Raw genomic sequence first — 24,899 nt, forward strand, 5'->3', positions numbered from 1 at the left:
TCAGTCCCTCTAAAATGAAAATAATTTAATTTTGAGCTTTGGGCTCCAAAACTTTTAAATTTTATTCACCCACCTATCATTCAATTCCTAACTTCATTCTAAATATAATGTTTGAAATCTATCCATTGTTTATTTTATAACACTTAAATCACCATTGATACGATATGATTCATTCATGTCATGCTTAAATTTGTATCAAATAATAATAAGCAAAAACAAAAGCCAGTAATTTATGTTGTAGGCTTGAGAATTTGAGTTCAATTCTAAGTAACCTTATTCCCCATCCCCAATTATCAAAATACTAATAATAATAATAATAAAAGAAAGTAGGACTTTAGGCATGCAAGTACAGAGTGGAAAATTATCATATTCTTGGGAATTTAGGCCTTAACAACAAAAAGGAATCTTTTTTACTTTACTACAAGATCATACTGTTTTATTTCCATTAAACAGGCCTAAAATGAAGTTGCCTCGCCTCATCTGCTTAGGACGTGGATTAGTTTTGATTATAAGGTTACTGATATCCCGTTTTATCTGATCTCTTATATTATTGCCTATGAGATGCCATTTGTCAATGCATGTGAATGTGATTTTATCGATGATACTTGATGATGCAATGAGGAACACAACATTTATTGCATTAGTTATAACTTGTTTACAGATCCACTACAAAAGCTTGTGCTCCAAACCACAAGCCTGAGTCGAAGGCATGCAGCTGCAACTGAGATTCTGAATTTTATACATATATATTGGTATTTTCTAATCCTGTACTCATTTGATTATTAGACTCTCACTTTGAGATCCACATTATACGTATGTATATATATATTCACATGTATTATATTGGTGGCAATGAAAATACAAGGTCCATGGACTCTTTAGATATTACCCAACTCGCAGAAACCTTAAACCCCATAGTGAAGAACCCAGAAATGGACCAGTTTACCAAGAACTCAAACCCCAATACACAAGAGCAAGAATTAGATGAACAAGGAAGCAACAATTGTGAGATGTTTGGTCCCAAACTGAGAAGAAACAACTCGGTTTCTTCAGCCTACGCATTGCAGCTCCAGGTTGCTGTGAAGAGAGCATTCTCGATGAGAAGATCTTCTTCTGTTTCTGAAAGGTACTGTAGGATCTACGACCAGTGTATGAGCTTGGGATCACCTTTTGTTGATGAAGAATGGGATGTAAATGGAACAAGAAGATCTGACAAGAAGAAGAACATTAAAGGCAAGATCCTAAAAGTATGGAAGAAACTTTTTAGATATTAGTGTGTCATATTTATTTACAATAAGTTTTTATATAGCCTTTATGAATATGCATTGTTGTTTCGCTTAGTAAAAGAAGAACAACCTTGGTTAATAATTGACTGCTTTTATTGTCCTTGTTTTTGTAGTGGCATTGATATGATAAAAGGGAAAATCTTTCTTTTATTGTGTTGTTCAATGCAGCTTAGTAAAATTTGGCATTTTCAACAAATTTATTGAAGTAGCCGTAGGAAACTAAGATTTTAAATTTTAAATTTAAAAAATAATATAAATTATTTAAAAATATAACATTTATTATGATAATCTTAAAATGAATTTGTACATATGTATCTCATTCTTATAATAAATAAAATCCAAATCCAAATTTTACCCGAAAGGAATATAAAAAACAATATAATGTTAAAATGAAATTAAAATTTTTCAATGGCAACGAAACTTTATGGCTAATGTGGAAACGATTTCCACAGAATTAGGTGATATGGGTTGGTTTTATTATAAAGTCTTGAACTTCAATGTCTCTTTTTTATTTAATTTTGTTAGGAATATAATTGGCTTGTAGTCTAAAGTCAAAAGTTTTTAGCTCCAAATAGAAATCATCTAGCTGGGTAAGCAAGTAAATTAATTTACTTGTCTAAATCACTGCAATTCCCTAAAACAGTGGGTAAATGTTCCCCTTCGCTTAAATACTAGGGAGACAAGTGCCAACTCTATTTATAGTCTTAAAAATAGACGTATATGGGAGACAGCACCACAAGAGGCTTTATAATTATAATGACTATAATCTAGACAAAAGACAAATTCTCTAGATTGATATTTACAGCTCCAATGGCACGAATCAGAGGATTATGAATATTCAACCACACCAGGAAGCTGTGACGATAATAGCCTTTTATTTCTCTATGTTTCTTGTTCCTTATATGCTGTGCCATCTTTGACCAAGATCAAGGTTTCTTCAATCCATCAAGTATTATTAACATTGAGATTTTCATCAACCAAGTATTAAGTTAAAATAGTATCTGCAACCTCTTCAACTGAACCAGCCTTTCTCTACTTCGCTTTATGGCCAAAACATTGATTACAACAGAAATTGAGACTGTCTCCGGCAAAAGCAAGCGCACACTCGGATGTTGAAATTCAACTGACTAAGCAATTTTCTGCAAAATAATGGTTCAAGAATGAATGTAATTTGAAATTGAACTAATCAAGCAGAAAGGTGTTGGCCATGCAATCAGAAGCTTTTTCCAACACCACTACATACTCCTCATGGAAATTTAAGTTAATAATGAAAGCTAACAGTGCTACTAAAAAGACCAAAAATTTCCACAACTAAGAGGAAGAGAATCTGCTCTTCAAGCAGATTTAATACCCTTAATTGATAATTGTGATCAATGTGGAATTCAAGATATTGTCAACAACGCAAATCATTTATAACAATAGGACGATCATCAGCTCACAAACGCTATCAAGAAGTGCACCACACTTTTTAGTTCCCTTACCTTGAGATTCTCCAGCAGGCTTTAAGCTTCTAAAAACCTACTTTCTTTCAATGAATAAATGTTTTTTCAATTTTCTCTAATCTACTATAAAAATTTTAGCTGGTAAAACATTGACTCAGATTATAATAAATAAATTATTACGGGTAAATGGCAAAGTTCACAATCAAGTACTTACCATTTTAAAATTCACTAAGAACCAGAACTAGATTTCTGTACCCATACTTGTTTCTGCAAATATAGAGAATGGACAGAAACTTGGTTGGTAAAAATGTAGGAGAAAACAAATAAAGAAATAAGATATTCAGGAATAGTTTGACCACCTCATGAGAACCATACACATTGGCTCTTTTCCCTGGTTTCCCATCATTCACAGCAGATGATCCATTGGCAACTGCTACACGACGGCTGATGTGCTTACTGGATCCTGCATGATTTCAAAAATAGAAGTAAATGAAATGTGAAACTTGCAAATATACACTTGACAGACACCTAGAGTTTCAGCTCCCAAAATCGAAACTAACCATTATGTTCACTTGCAAAAGTTTTACCTTTGCAGCTCCCAACACTTGAGAAATCAACTTTAGTATCACCACAAGCTCCTGGACAATTTTCAGAAAAAGGAACTCCAAAGTTATTCTTGATAAAATAAAGCTCTGTTTTCTGCAATCTTGAGTTGCTGCTACTAACTGAGCACATAACACAAACACACACAGGTTGATTTTGCTTTTGTGTCATGGTAGCAATCAGCTCCAACTTAATTATGGACAATCCCTAGGACAATAATATCCCAAAAGGAACCATATTACGAAGATTTAACAGACCCATATAGCCATACCTTCTGAAGAATCTATAAGTATCTGCGCAGATTGAGAAGCAGATGATGGCAAGGACTCATCACTAGCACATGATCCATCAGAATGGCGAAGGGTCCAAACACCATGATCTGTTCTATCTTTGTTTCTGCTACGTCTTTCTAGCTTCTTAGCACCATGCAAGTGATTCCCAGCAACGTTACCATCTGAAGCATTGCATGCATCCTTCAAACCTAAATTTGCTTGTGGATGCCAAGGAGGTCGTCTCTCTTTTTTCAAATTTGAGGTCTCAATATGCTGCTCTGACTGGAAGCCGGGACACTGACTTTGACGAGAATCCTTGTTTAACAGTATGCCTCTGATTATTCTGTTTTCGCGTCGTGAGTTCAGTTTGGTAGGAGTTGAACGAAGTATTGTTTTAATTGGAGAAGTAAAATTCTGTTGATGCAATATACTTCCAGCCACCTGCGCAAAGAATCATCATCATAAAGAATGTAACATTCAAGGAAATTAGAGAGAACTACAGCGGTTGCTTGTATGAATTGATAATAGTGGGGCCGGTGCAGTGCATGTGCAAACTATGCCAAAACAACAAAGCATCTAGCAATAACAAGATCAAACAAATAATGAGCGGAACCATGTTCTTATCTCCTGCAAGTTAACCCCCTCAACCCCGCTCCAACTCCTAAAATTCTCACTCTCATTTTCCATAAGTATGCACTCATGCACCCTATTCAGTTAGTCCAAGCCTCCATCAGAACAAGGAATGAATAACAGAAACATAAACAATGACTGAATAGTAGAACCACTAGAATATGAGAAAAAGAGGAACAAGAGGCTCACATGAGAAATTTCTTTCTCTTTCTCTTTCCCTTTCCCTTTCAGAAGCAGAACTTTATTTTTATCGGCATCAGTAATTCTAGTAGCTCCTGGAAAAGTGAGAATGAGACTTTAAATTTGACACATGAAACTTGGGAATGCAACCACAAACAAGAAAGCTCTTTGACTGGTGTCATGCCAACAAATAAATAACAAGAGATAATGTAGGGTAATAGCTCATTTAACACCAGAAAATGATAATGGATTTTATTAGGCATTTACCGCTTTCCTCTTCAGATACTTCAGTTCCCACAGATGATGCCAAAATAACAGGCTTATTGGAAAGTTGCTGCTCATCTCTTCTAGAAACCAGAATGTATGTTGATTTGTCTTTGCCACTTGCATTTTTCAAGCTATCCCTTAGAACATACTGCCACCGTATAAGACAAGGTATTTATGATGCATAAACTCCCAACATTTTATGAGGAAATCCATAATGAATCTAAAAATATCCAATTTAACACTTCATCGTCTTTACATAGCATATGAAAGAAATTATTCCCCAGAACTTTTATATTTGTTGTACAATGTGCTCTAATATGTTAATGAACTCATCTGTTCATTATTTTACAGCAAAAGCGAAGAATGTACAACAATTTCACAGTTCACACATTAGTGTTTTATTGAACCTAAAAATCTATACACCATTACTATATGAGAAGACGGACAGAAACATGTGTCCTCACCAAAAAAAAAAAAAAAAGGAAAAGGAGCTTTGACTGAGTACCAAATATATGCATACCATTGTAGTAGAACCCCGCCTCTTTTCAGAACCTCTTTTTGATGATGCTGAACTTGGAATCCCACCAGATTGTCCACCAGCTCTTCTGCTAAGTTTCCCATTAGACAGTGACTTCTGTCATAGAATATTATAAGAATTCCAAAGTTGTAGCCATTGGCCCAAGCAGTTCACATGAAAGAACTAAAGTAAATCAGCAAGTAATTTAGCACATGATAAAATAAACCAGGAAAGGAAAATTTTCAGACTGAAATATAGTACGTCAAAAAAGGTGGAAGGTGAAAACTATTCGTCCTTAGTAATTTGTATTTCTTCAGAAATTAATTCTCATTGGTTGATGTCATGGATTGATTTTTGACAGGTACTACTCTATCAAATTACTTTTATATTGCAGCCAACAAACCAAAGAAATGACTATTTGACTCTAGAGCTTGATGATAAAACACAAAGAAATGATACTAAACAAAACAGAAGTGATGATTTACTGTTAACTGGTCTGTTACTGTAATTATAATATATTACCCGTGATCCAACCTTAGCAGCTCTTTTCCGTCTAACAAAATCCATTAAAGGTGTAACTATGGAAGAATCCTTCAGTGCACCTGAAAAAAGACATTAATGGCATGATTGAAAAATATCAATGCATAAAGACACCAAATTTCGCACTAATAAAATTTTTGTCATGTAACCAAAAAAAAAAAAAAACTTATTTGTTTTCATTTTCTGATAATAAAACTTCAAGGTGCATATGTGAAAATATTTGTGTGACTAACCAACTCTTTCAGCCTCCCTCCTCTCTAATTGTATCTCTGCACTAGGAAGATTCTCGACTGGCTTCGCAAGAAATTCAAGGAACTCCAAATACTCAGGATCTAGATGTTCATCAAGAAAGACTTGTATTTATGAACAGGAAGATAGTTGCATGTATGGGTAGAAATTCAATCCATTTTAGAGTTGAGCTATACTTAAAAAGCAAGACAGCTTATTACCTTTGAATATAGTCCCTTCACAATCATCATTTTTAGCCCAGAGCGTGGGAACGCATTGGGAAGGTGCATACTCAACAATAGTTTTAAACTGTGCCCGTAAAAGAAGCGAAATAATTCATTTACTTTGAAAAAGGCTAATGAAAGCAGATTAATTAAAAAAATGATAGATCATTCATAAGCTTGTCAAGACTAGATCCTGATTCTGTCAAAAAAAATCATTTTTGTTTTGGCAATGAAGATGATCTAACATCTCCAAACAACTCATAGATTTCTGGCTGTTAGTTAAAAGAGATATACTCCGCAAAAAAAATTCATGTGACACTATATCAATCTTGAAGTTCATCAATTACCTTTCTCATTAACAAACACATGACCATTAAAGAACTCTGCAAACTCCAAGACATCCTCAGGGCTCTTGAAGTCTATGTACAGTCTGGAACAAGACTGATGCTTCTGACTGCAAAATAATTTTGAAAACTATAATAAGATAATATCTTTTTTGTGTATGCTCACTACGGAATTCTGGCTATAAACAATTAAACAAAAGCTAGAACAGAAATATATGCAAGACCAACTGCATGAATTAGTCTCTCAACAGTATCTACATCGTACATTCATATTTGATTAAAAGGATCTAGAACATGGCAAAATCTCCTTCCCTGTTAATAAACTTACTTTATAGCAGAGGCAGACTCCTACAAAGAGCAGAGGAACTTGTATGAGGATAAAAGGAATGATGAGGTGACTGAAACTGAGTTGTCAATTAAGCAAAGGAAAGCCAAATATTAAGCAAAATGAAACGAAGCCCATTTCCAACAGACTAGCGTTAAACCCAAAAAATTACATAATCTGCAGATAAGAAACCTAATATAAATGGGAATATAAAACAATATTCATTTAAAAATAACGAATGTTATTGCTAAAACAGTAATAATGCAGTAAATGCAAAACAAAAAAGGCCATGCAAACACACCCTTGAAAAAATGGGGGAAAACCAAACTAGAAAGAGATAGTCATAACAAAAATAGGAACAAGAAAAACAGGGATAATAATAAAAAAAAGTGTAATTAAGAATGTAATTAAGAAATAAAAGAGAAACTAACCGGTTCTTTCCTGGACTGAAGGAAAACCAGTTGTAACGGCCAGCAAAGGCACTATCGACTTGTTCCATGAGCATGGTCTCCGTAATGGACGGTGGCAAGTGGCGGAGAACCACTTTGGTTCGATCCAAAGTCCGCTTCATGCCTGCCGGAACCCTAAAAACACCACAAAAAAATACCCCTGAAATGAATTCGACAATTGTGTTTTACTAAAAGCCGGCTTCGAAAACAAACGCGATAAACAGTGTGAGATCACATCTTCTTGTATAAAGGAGTTGATGATCGATCGATTAGAAGTACGGAATTCTAATTTTTGCGAAATAAAGCCCAAATCGCCATGCAGGAGTGGTAGAGTAGAAGAAATTTAAGAATGGGATAATAATAAATATTTTGTTTTAATAATATGATTTTAAATTGCAATTGCCTTGTACTAATTTCAAAAAAAATCAGAAAATGTTTAATTAATTAATTAATTACATTTACTTTAAGTTCCTTTTCAAACAAAGAAAATCAATTAATTTTAATAATTAATTAATTGATGTGACTCTAACAAAAGTAATTTAATTTATTTTCAATAACTTAAAAATTTCCCAATTCTTTCTAAAAATATAATATTTCTATAATTAATAATTTTATTTTTTAGATTACAATAATATGTTAATGTTCGAACAATAAATACGACTAATACGACTAGGGCGGTAAACACCCTTAACCGTTTACATCTTAGGTCATATGTCTTATATAAATATATAATAATATGTCTTATATAAATATATAATAAAAAAACACTTTGTTGATTTCCAAATATATCCAATATTTACATGGTTAATAACTTAACAAAAATCAATAAAATATATTTATTTCAAATTTAAACCCAAACCAATTAATTAGTGAAACATTTAATTTATTATTCTACTAAAAATTTATTTTGATATTTTTTATACATTTTAATTTTATTGTATATAATTTATTATTTTTATTAATTGTATATTAATAATATTGTTAATTGAGTTAGTGTCACAAATTAACTTAACACTAACTCAAAATTGATGAAAATATAATAATAAATAATTATTTTCATTTTTAACATTGTACATATTTTATTTGTTATTATTAATTAATTTCAAATTATATATTTTATTATTTACTATATGTTGTTTTTAGACACATATTTATGTTCTAAATTTATGATTTTCCTGTATATATTTTAATAAAAAATTAAATTAATGTATATTTTTTATTTTAAAAAATTATAATGTGTTTTTTAATAAATACATTTAATTTTGTTTGATACACTAGAATTAAAAAACAATAGAGTAATTAAATTCAATGCACTTTTTATTAATATTTTTCTTGAACCATTATGAATCTATTTCGTATAGAAATATTAATAAATTTTTAATTGGCATGCATAGTATAATATTGTGTTCCTACGTGCAATAAAATATCCACTTTCACGTAGGTTAAATTCCATCTGTCATTCTTCTCGAGTTTTCCCGTGACTTTTGGATTCATCCCTAATTTCCCAGATTTTCTCGAGGATGAGCGGCAAAATTCTCATAATACTTTTGTATTAATAATTGAATTACATTTTATTTATTTAATTAAAAAATAAATAAATTAATCATTATATATTAGATCAAAGATAAAATTGACCCTTCTATTAATAGTTCTATCTATTTGATCGATGTATACCAAAATGAGATACATATTGTATGCTATGTACCACTATCTGATTATTTTGTTAGTCATATTTTTTTTTTATATATTAAACCATAGTTGATAGGAAATTGTCTAACATATTTTCATCTCTAAAATTGAGAATGGATATAAAAATAACAACTTTACAAACAATGAACTAACTTTTCTTTCAAACATCTTGTACAAAATGGTAACCGACCAACCTCATTTCTAAGCATCCACAAAAAACTTAAATTCATAATAAATTCCAACATATCATTACAAATAGTACAACTTTAAGGTTGAAAAATTATCAGACCTCACCACAGCATATGCCTAAAATCCTGACATTGTCCTTCACAAAAATGAGATTCCTAAACAACACACAAGCCATTGTTGCCATTTAAGCCTGTACATCAAAGAGCAATTAAACTTGGTGTCAACAGCTAAATGAATAAAACATAAAATTTGTGCTAGGTTGACTGGAAAAGTGAGAGAAAAAAAAATAAAGTTTGTTTTTGTGTTTGTGTTCATGTTTGGTAGAAAAGAAAAGAAAACAAGAGAGATTACAATTTTCCATCTTAATGCATAAAAACAAATCATTCTAGATTAGAATGATAAGACAAGAGACAATGAGAGAGAGAGATGTAACTTATTTCAAATTTATGCATTTTTCAACTCTACCAAGCAATGAATAGATATAAAATTACTTTCTCTTTCAATTTGTCCATCCTTCATACCAAGCACACAAATGGAAAGAGAATATATTTTCTTTCTTTCTATTTTTCTACTCATTCAATTTTCTATCTTTCTAATTTTCTTTAATGTAAAACCACATAACAACAATCATTGCAGAAGGTATCAACGGAAAAATTCAACATGAAGCGAATGATTGTCAAGAATCAGACAACACCAAGACAAGGTTGACATTCCACAGCAATGAAGGAACTAAGTCCCTAGTCATGTGTTGTATGCATAGGCACATGTAAGGGAAACAAATATTCAAAGACGCATAAGGATATAGACTTGAGTGTCAAACTTTAACATGCACAGGGAGTGCCCAAAAGGTGAGCCCCAAAGTTTAGATCAGTGAAAATGTTTGCAATGTTCTTCATTTACACTTGATCATTATGTGTGGTGTCCAACTACTAGAATACAAATATGGATAAAAGAAATTTATTTCCTCCATGCAAAAAAAAAACAAGGGATCACTAAATGTTGGTAATTGAGAACCAGAAAGACAATTTATATACACACCTCAATTAGGACGAGCTCAGTTCTCAATGTGCTGCTAGTCCCGCAGGCCAAGCTCGACCTCGAGCTCATCATCTTCTTCAAACAACTTCAAAAGACGGGCATATTGTTCGTCTCGTTTCTTCTTTTGCCACAACTTGAAAAGGAAAAATGAAAACAACCCAACTGCAACAAGTCCAAGCACTATGAAGATTACCTTGGTCCCAGTATTATTAATCGCATTAGATTTTGTCTTTGAGCTGTTGTTTGAACCTTTAGAGTCATCAGAAAAACCTGAAATTTGAAACAAATTGAAGCAACTTGTTCAATACTTTCATTAATTTGGTAAGCAGCAATGAGAACAATGTAGAATTTGAAGTCTATTACAGCAACATAATTAGTGCCCCTCGACAAAAGGATTCAAGTAAGGCTACAAAGCAAGTAAACCAAATCCAAGGAATATGGAACCATCTTCATGCAATGTCAGCAACAAATCTACAATTATCTAGATCAGTTATGCATGATAACGTAGTTCCATATGAACTCCATTAATCAATCATCATAATTTCCTAAAATTTCATGGAAATCTGTACAAGTAGGTTGGATTTCAAGCCCAACTTAGTATGATCATGCCATAAACAATTAAACATACTAATTGCCTACTTAAACCACTAAATAGCAGATCTATTACAAGTTTGAAATTCAGAAAAGCAAATTTGGATCACGGATTCATTCTTTCAACTTACAAGTAAAAAATCTATCTTTATGGCTAAAATTCCTCCTAGTAACAAATTCTCACAAGCGAAACAAAAGAAGCTTTGCAATTTAAATTTAAAAAGAAGAATCCTTCCCCAATTTCCATCCTTCCCCGAAAGAAGAGAAAAAGAAACAAAAAATTGCTTTTATTTTCATGTCCATTAGATGCTAATTTTATCAACAACCAAATAGAGAATATTTAGTAAAGACAGAAAAAATAGAAAGTTTTCATGAAGTAATCAAACAAAAGTAAATGTGAGATTTGCATGACTCGGTACATAAAAATTGTCCGATCTCAACGAACAAATCAACTGCATAAATCAGAAATAGAATAAACTTAATTTCCAAGCCATTAATGATTCGAAATTCGACCAGAATAATTTGATAATACAATTCAAAAAACATAAAAATTCTTTAGAAAAATAATTGAGTATAAGCGATCTAAGAAGCAAACCTGAGATAAAGTGTAGAGAAACGGAAGCGAAAAACAGTAAGAAACGGAGCGATCTATTTCTTGAAATTTCAGTCATCGTCTCAAATCTCTCTCCCTTGGCAGAGAAAGAGGAATCGGTCTCGTTTGGCCTCCAATGCGATTATATTCTTTCTCTGTTTTTTTTTTTTCCAATAACGAGACTTACAAAGACGCGGATTTTGTAATGTTGCCCCCATCTATTTTTACTTTTTCAAATCTAACTCCCAGCTTGGAATTTTGTTTTTTTATTTAACTTTTTGTTTACGAGAATTTGGTACACCTCAATGTGGTGAGTATTTCGTTTTTAGTTAATTTTTTTATATAGTTAATTTTGTTAACATAAAAATAGATAATATTCTGAAATTTTCAATTAAAAAATGTACTAAAAATGTAAAGTGATTAAAAATTTGGGTAAAATTACTTTTTAATTGTACTAAAAATATTTAAGCTTAAATTAAAAAAAAAACGAGTCCGTTTTGTAATAGCAAAGGTTAAAATGAAATACTCCTTCTCCTTCTCCTACTCCTACTCCCTCTCATTATATATAAATACATACATTAAAAAAAACTTAAATAATATTAATATATATATCACATATATTTTAAGGCTGATCATTTCATACATAACTGTCAATATAAGAAGATGTGATTTTAAATGCGTTGAAACGTATTATCTTTTTATTTAAAGGTTGAGAGGTGAGTATAAATAATTTTAATTATTACATTAAAAAGAGTAAATATGATGAGAATTTATAATAAAATTAATATTAAAAAATAAAAATAACGATGTTTAGTTATTTATTTTGTTATGCTTTTCGAACATCCCTTCCTTTATTCAATAAAAAATAAAATGAAAAACTCCTTATGCTAAATAGTATTCTAATGTTTTAATAATTTTTATTGGAATTAATATTATTAGTTAAAATTTATTGTTGGATTTCTTTTAAGAAAATGTTGCGAAGGAAGTAGCGAGTTAGGTACGAACCGTAATGAATATGAATGCTTACCTACACAACTTACGTTTAACGAAACGGAAAAAGGGAGTTGGCTGCAATGCATTTTACATCAGAGATAATAATCATTTGGGCTTTGGTATATGCCTCTTTTTAGCTTTACTTACGACTAAGCCCTTTAACTGAATGTAATCGTTGATCTACGTTGATTAGTCAAAAAATTTTAAAGAACAATAAAAATATTTAAAATTTGTAAAAAATATATATCTTCTTTCCACTTTAAAATAATCGACGGTCAATGAGACTTACTTGTCACTCTATCAACCGTTAAAATGAAAATAAAAAATAAAAGTAAACTGTTGTTTTTTATTCACCAATAATTTTAAAACTCGTGAAGTACATAAATCAAAATTTATTTAAGAAACTAGACGTATAATTTGATGAACACAATTATCAATTGTATAACCTGTTCTGGGCAACTACTTAATTTGTCATAGCCCTATTGAAGAGCGTGCTAAATATGGGCTGATTGCCTTGGCACGGTAGTGAGTTTCTTTCTAACTCAAAAGGGTATGAGTTTAAAACTTCAAAGCATAATTCAAGCTTCCAAGTTAGAACTCATTCAAAAATTTACATAAAAAAATTATTAGGAGGGAACTCCAAAAATATTAATTTCTATTGACAGTAAAAGAATATGAAAAATATTTTGATTTCATCTAAAAAAAATATAAATTTATGTGGTAACTATTAAAATAGTTTTGTCTATTTGATCCGAAAATAATTAACAAGCAAAGCAAAGCAAAACAAAACTCTATCAAAAAAACTTCAAGAAATGAAAAAGAAAATTGTTACAACACTAAAGTTACATGATGAGGTATTGAGCGTTACAACGAAGGCAGTTATGACATTTTCAAGGATTTATGAATTTGGGGAATGAATCGGATTTGATTTTTCTAAGAGTTGACGAGCTTGAGGAATTGAAATCATTAAATGAGACAAGACCCAATGTGATGGTTATCCTTGAAGGTATTCTAACGATGCTTCCCCAAGTAATTATAACGGCGTAAGGGATGTTTTGGCATAAGAGTATAAATTCAAGTGAGTATACTCCTAGCAATAAAATTGTCTCAGGTTCGAACTTAACTTCTCTTGATAAGAGAGTAATGTGTTTTATCACTGCATTCGAATACTTAGTTAATAAATTAGGGAGTTAAAAGAGAATTAAAGGAAGAATGAAAAATAATTCAAATAATGTTAGTGACCAAATTGTATTTTTTCACAATTTGATGACCAAAACATAAAGTTAGTAATAGTCAATCGACTTCTAATAAAATTTATCCAATCAAATTCTAATACAGTAACGTTTAGGGGCATTTCAGTCATATCGCCAAGAAAATCATGAAGAGGCAAAATCAGCGGCATAAATCCCAAAAACGTAAACAAGAAGTTCCGATTTCGCCAATTGATTTGAAAATCTGTCCATTGTTTTCTCAAAAATATAGACTTTTTATCTGAATCTTTTCTGACTCTAAAATAAAACAAAATAATGGCGAGGAGACCGGACGAGGAATACGATTACTTGTTCAAGATTGTATTGATCGGCGATTCTGGTGTCGGTAAATCTAACTTACTTTCCCGATTTACTCGAAACGAGTTTTGCTTGGAATCTAAATCTACCATCGGAGTTGAATTCGCCACCCGCACTCTCCAAGTAAATCTCCCATTTCCTGTTGCTCCATCTTTAATTTTCTTTGTATTTCTTTAATTAAGTGTAATTTTGTTCTTTTATATGTATAATTTCCGGTTCCAAGAATGCAGTAGATCTGACTTGTTCGTTGTCTAATCTTTCTTTTAGTTTGAATTTTTCATATCTGTCTTGAAATTTTATAGCATTTGCATTATCTATTTAGTGATAGAGTTTAACTAGAAAATTGGAGTTCACTAAATCTCACTGTTCTGTTTTGATGATCTTGGTTGGTTTCTCATTGTGGTATGATTGACTTGTTTTGAACTCTACTATGAGAAAACGAATGGAAAAACTGTAAAAGTACTATGAGTCCCTGCACTAGGAGTCATAACGCATATTATCCTATTTACTCAAAAATTGATAAATTAGTATCGAATGTTAAATAAAATAATAAATTGATCATTTTTATTAAAATATTTATCTGTTTTTATTGTTTAAAAATTATTGTAGTTGCAGAAATATCATATAGTTACACGAACTTCTTCCCTGACAAACAATGATTAGTTTTTGATAATAAAAATGGATAAAATTTTTAATACGAGGATTGATTTGCTTTTTGATCTAATATATGGGGACAAATTTGTTTCTTTTGAGTAGATGAGCAAAATGCAATTTGACTCCTGTGTGCTCCATAGTACTTTTACCTACAAAATTTAATACTTTTTTCATCGATTGCAAGTTTTACCTCTGTTTAGAGTTGGACTTGTTTGCTGTGTCGCTTGACCAATCTACGATTGAATTGTGTTAAACTCCATGATTGAATAAGTAAAACTTGGGATCCCATTAATTTAGTTGTAAAATTGGTATGCCATTAGTTTAGTTGCTATGGAGGGTACTGTGGCAAGTTTAGTTATCAGTTGTAGCCCAATTTTATGGAGATGATTATGGGCTCTTTTACCAATTCCCGAGGCCTAGCAATGTGAGTGGTTCCCGGCATGCTGTTCCTCAATTTGATGTTAACGAAGTATGAAATTTTTTGTTTTTGATCAAAGGGTATCTTTTTAATACTACAAAGTTTTCAAGTATATTATGAAAATCGCTTTGAAATGAGAAAAATGATTCGTTGTTTATACTATAATTGCTGTTACGATCAATGCTAGGATATGAGAAAAATGATTCGTTGTTTATACTATAATGGCTGTTACGATCAACGCAAGGATAGGTCTTTAACAATGCCAATTTGGGTTGATTGAGTACTCATTATCTCCTTGACAAGCATTTGGTGGGTGATTTTTAATTACCAAATTTCTATCTTCTATGAGACCCATGGCATGCCTTGAACTGGGGTAGTCTACCCTCACCTAAACTTTGGCTCGGTCTTATTTGAATTTTGCTAATATAGGTTATTTCAGGTTGAGGGAAGGACTGTGAAAGCTCAAATATGGGACACTGCTGGTCAAGAACGGTATAGAGCAATAACCAGTGCCTACTATAGGGGTGCCCTTGGAGCACTTTTGGTCTACGATGTTACTAAGCCGACGACATTTGAAAATGTAAGCCGATGGTTGAAGGAACTCAGGGACCATGCAGATTCGAATATCGTGATTATGTTGATCGGGAACAAAACTGATTTGAAGCATTTACGTGCGGTTTCCACCGAAGATGGTCAAAGCTATGCAGAGAAAGAGGGGCTTTCGTTCATTGAGACATCTGCACTGGAAGCAATAAATGTCGAGAAAGCTTTCCAGACCATTCTCTCTGAAATATACCGCATCATGAGTAAGAAGTCACTTTCTTCCGATGACCCGGCACCTGCAAGTATTAAAGAAGGGAAGACCATCGCTGTTGGAGCACCAGATGCCAACACTAAAAAGGCTTGCTGCTCATCATCTTGAACATCCATCTTTGATCATTACAATTATAATTCTTCTTTTTTAATTACAGTTTGTCTTTCTTTTAGCTTGTCTCGTGCTTACGGTGTATGTAATAGCTGTGCACCATCTATTGCTATATTGACTCGAAATGTTAATTTTCTTGTGATTATGATTTAAAGGTGGGCAGTAACCTTCTTTGATATGCGGTAGTTAGTTGTTACATGAACTGAGAATTTCATGGAGGGTAAGCATAACAATAACCTCTCAAGTGGCTGAGAAAACCATTTACAATTAACCTGTTTGTGAATAGATCCAGCTTAAGTAAGTAGTAGATAATCATTTGGCAATGATTTGGTCATTGCACTCTACTTCAGTATTTTTAGCAAATAGATGCAAATGGCAAGTAATCTAAGCTATCACAGAAAATAATAGGACAAACATGAATAAGTGCATTTTAGTTTTTGAAAGATTTGCAACATGTTTACCGTCTAAAACAGAGTTTAACCATAACATGTGACTAACCACAGCAATTGCCCTTCTGCTCAATAGGCTTTCCCTTAATTTGAACACTTCCGGCAACCTTGTTAGCAGTTGGCTGGTTACCCATTCTGCATAGATTTTGATATAATATCAAATAGGGAACCTTCAGAATAAAGGCAGTTTGGAGATAAACAGTTTTCTGATGATCTAGACTAGAGTCCAGATTAAGAAAGCAATGTGACAGAATGATGCATCGAAAGCAATATTAAATGTCCTGAAGTGGATTGAGAACCTATTAGTAGGTGATGATAGCAATATCTTACTAATAATCAATCATGACCAAATAGTTAAATAGATCATATAGCATTTGAAAAAAATAAAATGTATGAAAGAGAAGAATTCATTTTACTTTTTCTTGATTGCTCCAGCCATGGTTAAGAAAGCCTGCTCCACATTGATTGCATCTTTAGCACTTGTCTCCAGGAAGGGAATCCCAAGTTCATCAGCAAACGCCTGCGGTTCATTGAAGAACATGATAGCAAATTAATCAAATTATGATGCTTGTAGTAAGTTATGTCATCATCTGTTGCAGATTCCATTAGTTCACCCAATTTTAAAAGAAAACCAAAAATTCCATTGGAATCTCAAAGAGAGCCTAAAACCTTTGTGGAACCCTCCAAGTGAATAAGACAATTAACTGATTATAATAGTTCAAGCATTAGAATCAAATGATAAAACACACCTTAGCTCTTTGCGTGTCAACAACCTTGTTTTCGACTAAATCACATTTGTTCCCAACCAAAAGTTTGCATACACTATCATTAGCATATCTGTCAATCTCATTCAACCACTGCTTGACACTGTTGAAGCTCTCCATCTCAGTAACATCGTAGACAATCTGTTGAAATCCCAATAGACAAAAAGGATGAAAAGGAAGAATGAAAAACTGTAAGTAATAATATCATAACCATATCATCTTATATCTTTGCTCTTCTACATGCTATGAAGAAACCATAAGATCTGAAAATGTTAATTAAAATATGGCGACAGAAAATTTTAAGAGAAGTCGTGTTAACAAATCCTGAGGCAGAATCTGGACTTAATTGTCAGCTAGCTAACTAAAAAGGAGTGTGATTTTGGAAGCAGCAAGAATGTCAAAATAATTATGATACCTCATGCATTCCAAAACATAAATGAAACACAATTAGAGACTAAAAAATACAAGTTCCAGATTAAAACATTCAAAACAACATTTAGAAAGTCAGTAGTATCAATATGTATGGTCAGTAAGGCAGGCCCCCTTCTCTTTCAATTACTCGAGAATTAGGTAGTTTGGAAACATCAGAATATTGGTTGCATGTTTTACATTTGCAAGAAAGACAAAGGAAATCAATTAACAAATAATTTGATGAACAACTTTGTTTGAAACAGACTCCCAATCCAACCTCAGGTCTAGTTGGTATAATATTTCACGATTCTCAGATGAACGGGATTCAATTTCTTACTATTATTCCATGAGCTCCTCGGTAATAACTGCTTGTAATAGTCCGAAAACGCTCCTGTCCAGCAGTATCCCACTGAACAAAGAAACAAGAATAAAACGCATGTTGATTGAGTGCCAACTGAAAAAGACGGGAAAAACTTCAGAGAAGCAGATGCATGGCTCTTTGTCGCTAATTTTTCCCAACAATATACAGCTATGACCAAGTGTCAGAAAAGAACAGATTGCTTTACAAAAATAAATTTTTCCAACAAACATCATCCTATTGGCCATTGCAGACAACTCCTCGATCATTGCACAAATAAACACTCCTTTTGTGGTGCATCAAAACTGAAGCTATTTTAGCTATGCAAGCTATAGCTCCCTAGTAAACTGATAAAAAGGATTCCCTTTTCTCAATCATTACAAACCCATCTATAAAGTAAAGAAAGAACCATTAATAGACAATAGCCACAAAGCTAGAAGATAATAAGATATGGTATAATTCAAAGCAAAAAAATTATATATTGTAGCGTATTTTCTACCAAAACAACCATTTGATTCAAGAATCATGTGATTTGTACACGACTTGCCTGAAATATATATGAAATTATGAAGTCTAAAAAGTTATGAACTTTATTTCCTTTTTTTTTTTTCAAAGGAAGAGAGGTTTGTGACCTAACGACATTCGAACAATATTTGAGCAGAAGTTAACTTCAGAAGAAGGAAACTATCGCGAATGCATTGTAAATTAACTAGAAAATTACTCTCTGAGAAAATTCGCATTATACTTACAATTTGCAGTTTGATTGTCTTGCCATCCAGCTCCACAGTTCTGATTTTCTAGATATGAACAATTAAATAATTTTTGTTTTCACATTTTTAGTACATGGAAACAACTTCCATTATATAAAAAATATGTTCGAAAGAGAGAAAGAAACTCACGAAATCAACACCGATCGTACTGATGTAGCTATCCAGGTAAGAATCATCCTGGAAAAATCAAAGTAAAAAACACTAGAAATTCTCAATCCTAATTACTCTAAGATTAACCTTGAGATCAAGCTAATTAAACATTCTTCTTAATTTACTCTCTCTCTCTCTCTCTATATATATATAAAGGCAAATGCCAAATCAATAAACAACACAATTAAACCGAATCAACCAACAAACCTTAATCTCAATAGATTTGAGATTGGCTACGGTAACAAAGATATAAAAACATTTAGTTACACGAACTCTAATCATTCTTATCCATCGCCATCCTCTCTTAGCTTAAAGTTCTAATAGCTTCATTCATTATTTATCATCTCCAAACATTATCATAATTTTGTCTCCATTTCAACATTTAAATGGAAAAAGAACATTTAATAAACAAATGTAACACAAAACTTAAAAATTTACAGCGAATCTGAGGAGCAAACAGGATTTCCCGACGGAGGAATCGCCGATTAGCAAAAGCTTGAACAGATAATCGCTACAAACGATCAAAGAAATGTGAGAAGAAATATAAGAAGAAATATAATAATTGCTGATAAATGGAGAAGAAGGTGGGGACTCACTATTCGGTGCTCATAATTGGATCGAAAAAGAGGAAAATAAAAAAGTTAGAGACGAAATGTCCTGTTTGTGTTTGGCAGAAAACAGGAAAAACAAAAAGTTCTACGTTTTTATGTCTCAGCAGAAATAGAAGTTTCTTTGGGCCTCTTGGCTAATGGTTACTACTCTCCCATTTACATTTTTCTAATATTTATTGTAATTTATTTTTTTTAATTTAACTAAATTAATATTTATTTAAAACTATCACATTCTGAATTAATCAGTATAATGATGGAAGTAACCTTAACGTGTGGACCAAAATGTTTTATTTTCTTTCATTTTCATTTTTTTAGGAAAATTGATTTGCATTATTTTGTAAATTTGTATTCTTTTCATTCTGAATCTGTAATAAGAATTCGAGATATCTAAATGTTTAATAAAATCACTCAAAATAAACCGTAATATAATAGATATTAACATGGTTTTCAACTGTTGGATTGATTTTTTTAAAATTAAATAGTAAAAATATATCTCTTATATTTTATGTATATTTAGAATTTAGTCTTAATATTTTTATTTTTAAAATTTAGTTTATTTATTTTTAAAATTTAAAAATTCAAGTGGAATTGTTAACACTGTTAAAATTATTTTATTAAATTTGTTATGTTCTAAAATTTTTTAAATATTACTCACTTAATAATCATATGATAAAAAAGACATTATAATAGACTTGAATTTAACAAAAATAAAATAACGATGTCGACCATCTTAAATTTTATGTTAAAATTTTAATTAAAACGAAATATTTAAACTAATTAATTATATTATAAATATTGAAGTATCAAATTATATTAAAAATTAAAATATAAAATTTAAATCTTAAATTTAAATACATATAAGAATTGAAATTGAATTTTGACTATTTTTATGTAATCTAAAAATAAAAAGATTGAAAAATAACCATGATGTAAAAAAAAAAAAAAAGAAAAGGCCAGGACATGTGTCATGGAAGAAGGTTCTTTCCTTTTATAGTATACATTTCTTTGTTTGTCAATTCTATACCGATATACTAAAGGAACGTCCAATGGAACTTTTTCCCTAAAACACGTGGCACACACCCATCAGCTCTTTTTTTTTTCATTTTATAGAAAATATTAATTTTTAATTTTTAATATACTAATTTAATATTTACACTTTAATTTCTAAAATAATTTAGTTTGTATACTCTTATAATTTTATGAATTAACTCAAATAGTTAATATCATTAGTTTTTTAATTAAAATATTACGTTGTTATATATAATTTGAAAGTGAATTTTTAAATCTATAAAATTGAGAGATTAAATTCTTGAAAATAAAAGTTGGAGGATTATATCATTGTTCTTTTACAATGTCATTAGTTAGCCTAATATATTGTTAACTATTTCAATCAAAATGTTGATACCAATTCTTGTAAGAACACCATTTCCAACAAAAAAGAAATATTTCATCTTAACGAGTTTAAATGAATTTTTTTTATAATTTATGTAAATATTTTCAATGTTATTTTTACGGTTACATGTCTACTAGATGTTTTTTTTCTAAATTTCAAAACTTGCACCAATAAATTTAATAGATTAATTTTAGTTGTGATAACAATTGGATTTAAATTTTTAAATCCAAAAAGTAAATAGTTTAAATTTTTGAAAATAAAAGTAGGATTAAAATATATTTCAACCTTCAAATTTATATTCTAAATTTTGACACAAACAAATAATAAACCCAACGAGAAATGCGAGAATCATACTAGTTTGTGATTAAAATTAACAATTTATTGAAATATGTTAAGAGTACAAGTACAACTTCCATGGTTCACGAGATCAACAAGATTCTAAAAAAAACATTTAAGCACAAATTGATTCGAATTGGTAGAATTTTATTTTTATGTTTTTAATGATCATTCAATTGAATCATACAGATCAATAGTCCGACTAGTTTGATCACCATTTCTTGTTCTAAAAACTTTACTTAAAATATATTTAATTTTTAAATTTTTACTTTATAATTTAACATAAATAAATAATCATTTATCTTAAACTAAAATCTTATTATATGCAAATTTATTCGAAATTATTCTTTTTTTTAATACAAACCTTCCCTAAAAATGGACAATTGTAATTTTTTCTCATTATAAATCATTAAATTATAAATTTATATATAATAAAATTTCATTTTAGCTCTTATTAATGAAAAAAATTGTTTAATCCTTTTTAAAAATGATAAAATCATATATTAATATATGATAAATTTTATTTTAGCCTTTGAAAATTTTATAATTCAATTTCACCCCTCCTAGAATTTTTTATAGATCCACCTATGCTTACTTCTACCCATAACCCTTTCCACCCGTAAATAGATAGAAAATATGTATTTAAGTATACTCAAACTCATATCCTTTTGATGGTTAAAATAACAACGGTGCCTACTGAACAATTCTTCTAAATTTTTAATCCAACTATATTTTTATACTTAATGACTTTAATTATAATTATTCATATATATTAATATTGACTGTATTGTATTTATAATTGCAATTATATTACTCTTTAACGGAACCCTGTGAATTAACTAAACTAATATATAAAATCCAATCTTATCCTGAACTTGTTGTTTTTAATTTATTCTATATTATTAATAGAATGCATAGGGGTTAATTTATTGTAGTGGATGTCTTTTTACAAGGGTGGATAGTAATTTAAAAAAAAATTAGTGAAATTTTTACTCTTAAAATTATTATATAAAATATTAAAAGATTTAAATTTTTTTATAATAACTAGAAATTTTATTTCATATGTATGCGTGTGGAGATCACAAATTTAGAATACAAATGTCTGTTTTAAAATAATAAACAATAAATAATGGAACATAAGATTTGAAACTGATTAATAATAACACATGAAATATGTACGTTAATAAAATAAAAAAATATTAAATTATTTATCATAATGTTATTATCAATATAGACTCAGTGTCAAGTTAAATTGTGACACAAACTCAATTAAATTCATTATTAATATATATAATTGATGGGATAATAAAGTAGTCATAATAAAATTAAAATGTATAAAAATATTAATGAAGTTTTATTTAAGTAGTAATTTTTTTATTAATATGCATATTTTTATTATTTTTTAAAGTGAGAAGAGTAAAATATGCCCGAATAATATTACTTATTTTAATTATAAAAAGTTATTTTTGTAACTTTCTAATTGAGTTGATGACTCGGTTATTTTTGTAACTTTCTAATTGAGTTGATGACTCGGTTGAGAGTGATATTATCATAGTTAGAAATTTATTAAAAATATTTTATTTTTATAATTAAATTAATGTATTATAATATTAATTCAATCAAAATTTTTAAAAATTTTAAATTATACAATATTTGTTAAAAAAATAGTCACTTTATTGAATTTCGACTATTTTTCCACATAATATTTTAAAAATATGTTTTGGCATTGTTGATATTATTGTTCAATTAATAAAAAAATTAAAGACATTGATATTATTTTGAATAATGAAATGACATTATTATTATTTTAACTTTGAAAGCTAAACCTTAAACAATCAAATCTATTTATTAATCATTATCCAAAGACTTAACTCAAACCGACCAACGCTAATTTTGTTTTTGTGGAGTTGTTTTCCTCTTATCCCAAAATTTTAAACACAATTAATCAAATCCACACACTCATTTTCCTTCTTCCATTTTCATCATTGATTTTTCAAATCCAGTTTTTACTTACTTTCCAAAAATTTGCTTTTTCAGTGAATTGTAATTAGATTTAATGATTTTTTAGGTATAACTTTATTTCCTTTTGAAGAATATACATATAATCCATAAATGGTAATTAATTTCATTACCTACAACTATAAATTAACCCAATAAAAAAAAACAAAAATCTAAATAAAATTTTGGTGGGAGGAAAAAAAAGGAGAGGGAAAATTTAAAAAAAAAAAAGAGAAGCAAAGCGCAATCGCCGTAGACGCCGCGAAGGCAAAAAGCCACGTAAGAACGGGAAGAACAACACATGAGCCAAAGCCATTGAGGAACTCCGAAGCAAGAGGTTTGGACGACACAGCTGGAGACAGGCTGTCACCAACAAAGTCCCACTCACCTATTCCCCAAAACTACGTTCTTCCTTTATTTCTCCTTCTTCATTCCCCTCTTTCATTTTTCTCTCTCCGAATCTTCATTTCTACTTTCGCCACCAGTTTTTAGGGTTTCTTGATCCTTTTCTTTGATTCTCCGTTTCGTCTTCCTACCTCGACGGATCAAGATTCCTCTCTTTGTAAGCTCTTCAGCGGTCTAACTTATATGCGTTTCTGGGTTTTTTGGGCTTTTTTTGGCGTTTTTCTTTATTTGTTTGGTATTGTTGAGATTAACGGATTTTTATGATATTTTTGATGAAATTTGGTAGCATTTTGGCATAATGATTGTACTGCATGCACCGGCGATGACTATGAATTTTAGGAAGTTCGATGAATTTGTGTTTTCTTTTTGTTCGTAAATTTTCTAAATGCTTAGATTTGAATTATTGATTAGCTGGAGGTTTTAGTTTTTTTATTTGTTTGTTTGAATAATTTGTAGTTAATGACAGAGGGAAATTTAAGGAAACAAATCTATATGTTTTGCAACTTCTGTTAATTCTTTAAAGGTTAGAGGAAATCATGCTTATTTCTACAATGGTAATTGCAGGAAAAAGCTTTTCCCTTTGCTATCAGGTAATTTTCTTTAAGCTTAAATTAATCGAAAAACTGGGTGAATTGTTTAGATTTTTCAGTGTGGTTTTAGGCAATCGATTTTATCCTTTTTTACTACAATAAATTAAGTCGCGGATCGCATAAGGAGCAACATTTTTTTTATCAAAGTATAAGGAGCAACATTGATAGATGAACAAGGGGATGTGTTAGTATCAAAAATTCTGTAAATTTTATTAAAACTTCCTGTGGAATTTAATGTCTGGAACATTTTTTACCTTTTCTTTTTTCTTTCATAGGAGAAGTATTTGTGGGGCTGAAGGTGGTGGGTTTTATTATATTGTTCTGCATGCTATATAGAAATCTTTCTTCTTTTGTTATAATAGTTGACTTCATAATATTTTTGGTTATTTTCTGATTTATTCCCATAACTATTCCTCAGGTTTTTGGACAAAATCATTAAGTTTGAGCTAAACCTTCAAGTTATTGGCTGAAACAGCAGCCTTAATTTGAAACTTGTAAGTTCTGAATCAGTTGGTGCTTGACATACATGGATCTTGTAGACGGGCAAGAAGATACATGAGTTTGTTTGATAATGCAGCTTAATCATCTTCTCCCATAGTTAATCTTAGCACTGTCCAGTAATAATTCAGTAATAGCTTGTGGATATAATTCTCAGAAGGCTGCTTGTACACATTCAGAGGATCCTTTGTATCCATGCTGG

General features: G+C 30.5%; 4 protein-coding genes across 24 annotated transcripts; 2 read left to right on the plus strand and 2 right to left on the minus strand.

Annotated features, from left to right (window-relative positions):
• The first annotated feature begins 656 nt into the window (after positions 1 to 656).
• On the plus strand, positions 657 to 1,436 carry LOC107938520 (uncharacterized). The gene has a single exon (XM_016871698.2). It carries the CDS (start codon positions 816 to 818, stop codon positions 1,272 to 1,274), a length of 459 nt encoding a protein of 152 aa, XP_016727187.1. The 5' UTR covers positions 657 to 815; the 3' UTR covers positions 1,275 to 1,436.
• A 433-nt stretch (positions 1,437 to 1,869) lies between these two features.
• On the minus strand, positions 1,870 to 7,669 carry LOC107938535 (regulator of nonsense transcripts UPF3). Of its 21 annotated transcripts, none has more exons than XM_041103679.1 (14): positions 7,290 to 7,469; positions 6,862 to 6,881; positions 6,537 to 6,643; positions 6,187 to 6,274; positions 5,971 to 6,069; positions 5,720 to 5,799; positions 5,201 to 5,314; positions 4,681 to 4,828; positions 4,423 to 4,508; positions 3,603 to 4,044; positions 3,289 to 3,453; positions 3,088 to 3,191; positions 2,943 to 2,995; positions 1,870 to 2,425 (listed from the first exon to the last, which is right to left on the minus strand). In XM_041103679.1, the coding sequence occupies exons 3-13, from the start codon at positions 6,588 to 6,590 to the stop codon at positions 2,957 to 2,959; spliced, it is 1,419 nt and encodes a 472-aa protein (XP_040959613.1). In that variant the 5' UTR covers positions 6,591 to 6,643; positions 6,862 to 6,881; positions 7,290 to 7,469; the 3' UTR covers positions 1,870 to 2,425; positions 2,943 to 2,956. The 21 variants fall into 21 exon arrangements, with proteins under 21 accessions (XP_040959613.1, XP_040959619.1, XP_040959657.1 ...); XM_041103685.1 differs by having other exon boundaries at positions 6,862 to 6,937; positions 7,290 to 7,429; XM_041103723.1 differs by having other exon boundaries at positions 3,316 to 3,366; positions 6,862 to 7,035; positions 7,290 to 7,424.
• Positions 7,670 to 13,751: 6,082 nt separating this feature from the next.
• On the plus strand, positions 13,752 to 16,140 carry LOC107938530 (ras-related protein RABA2a). Its single transcript, XM_016871713.2, has 2 exons — positions 13,752 to 14,090; positions 15,479 to 16,140. The coding sequence occupies exons 1-2, from the start codon at positions 13,926 to 13,928 to the stop codon at positions 15,959 to 15,961; spliced, it is 648 nt and encodes a 215-aa protein (XP_016727202.2). The 5' UTR covers positions 13,752 to 13,925; the 3' UTR covers positions 15,962 to 16,140.
• Positions 16,141 to 16,369: 229 nt separating this feature from the next.
• On the minus strand, positions 16,370 to 19,623 carry LOC107938531 (ras-related protein RABD1). The gene is made up of 8 exons (XM_016871714.2): positions 19,463 to 19,623; positions 19,305 to 19,377; positions 18,846 to 18,893; positions 18,696 to 18,743; positions 17,926 to 17,997; positions 17,163 to 17,318; positions 16,830 to 16,933; positions 16,370 to 16,548 (listed from the first exon to the last, which is right to left on the minus strand). Exons 1-8 carry the CDS (start codon positions 19,474 to 19,476, stop codon positions 16,458 to 16,460), a joined length of 606 nt encoding a protein of 201 aa, XP_016727203.1. The 5' UTR covers positions 19,477 to 19,623; the 3' UTR covers positions 16,370 to 16,457.
• Between the last annotated feature and the right edge of the window lie 5,276 nt (positions 19,624 to 24,899).

This window comes from Gossypium hirsutum, chromosome A03 (genome assembly GCF_007990345.1).
Source record: "Gossypium hirsutum isolate 1008001.06 chromosome A03, Gossypium_hirsutum_v2.1, whole genome shotgun sequence".
In the NCBI taxonomy this organism is placed as follows: Eukaryota; Viridiplantae; Streptophyta; class Magnoliopsida; order Malvales; family Malvaceae; genus Gossypium; species Gossypium hirsutum.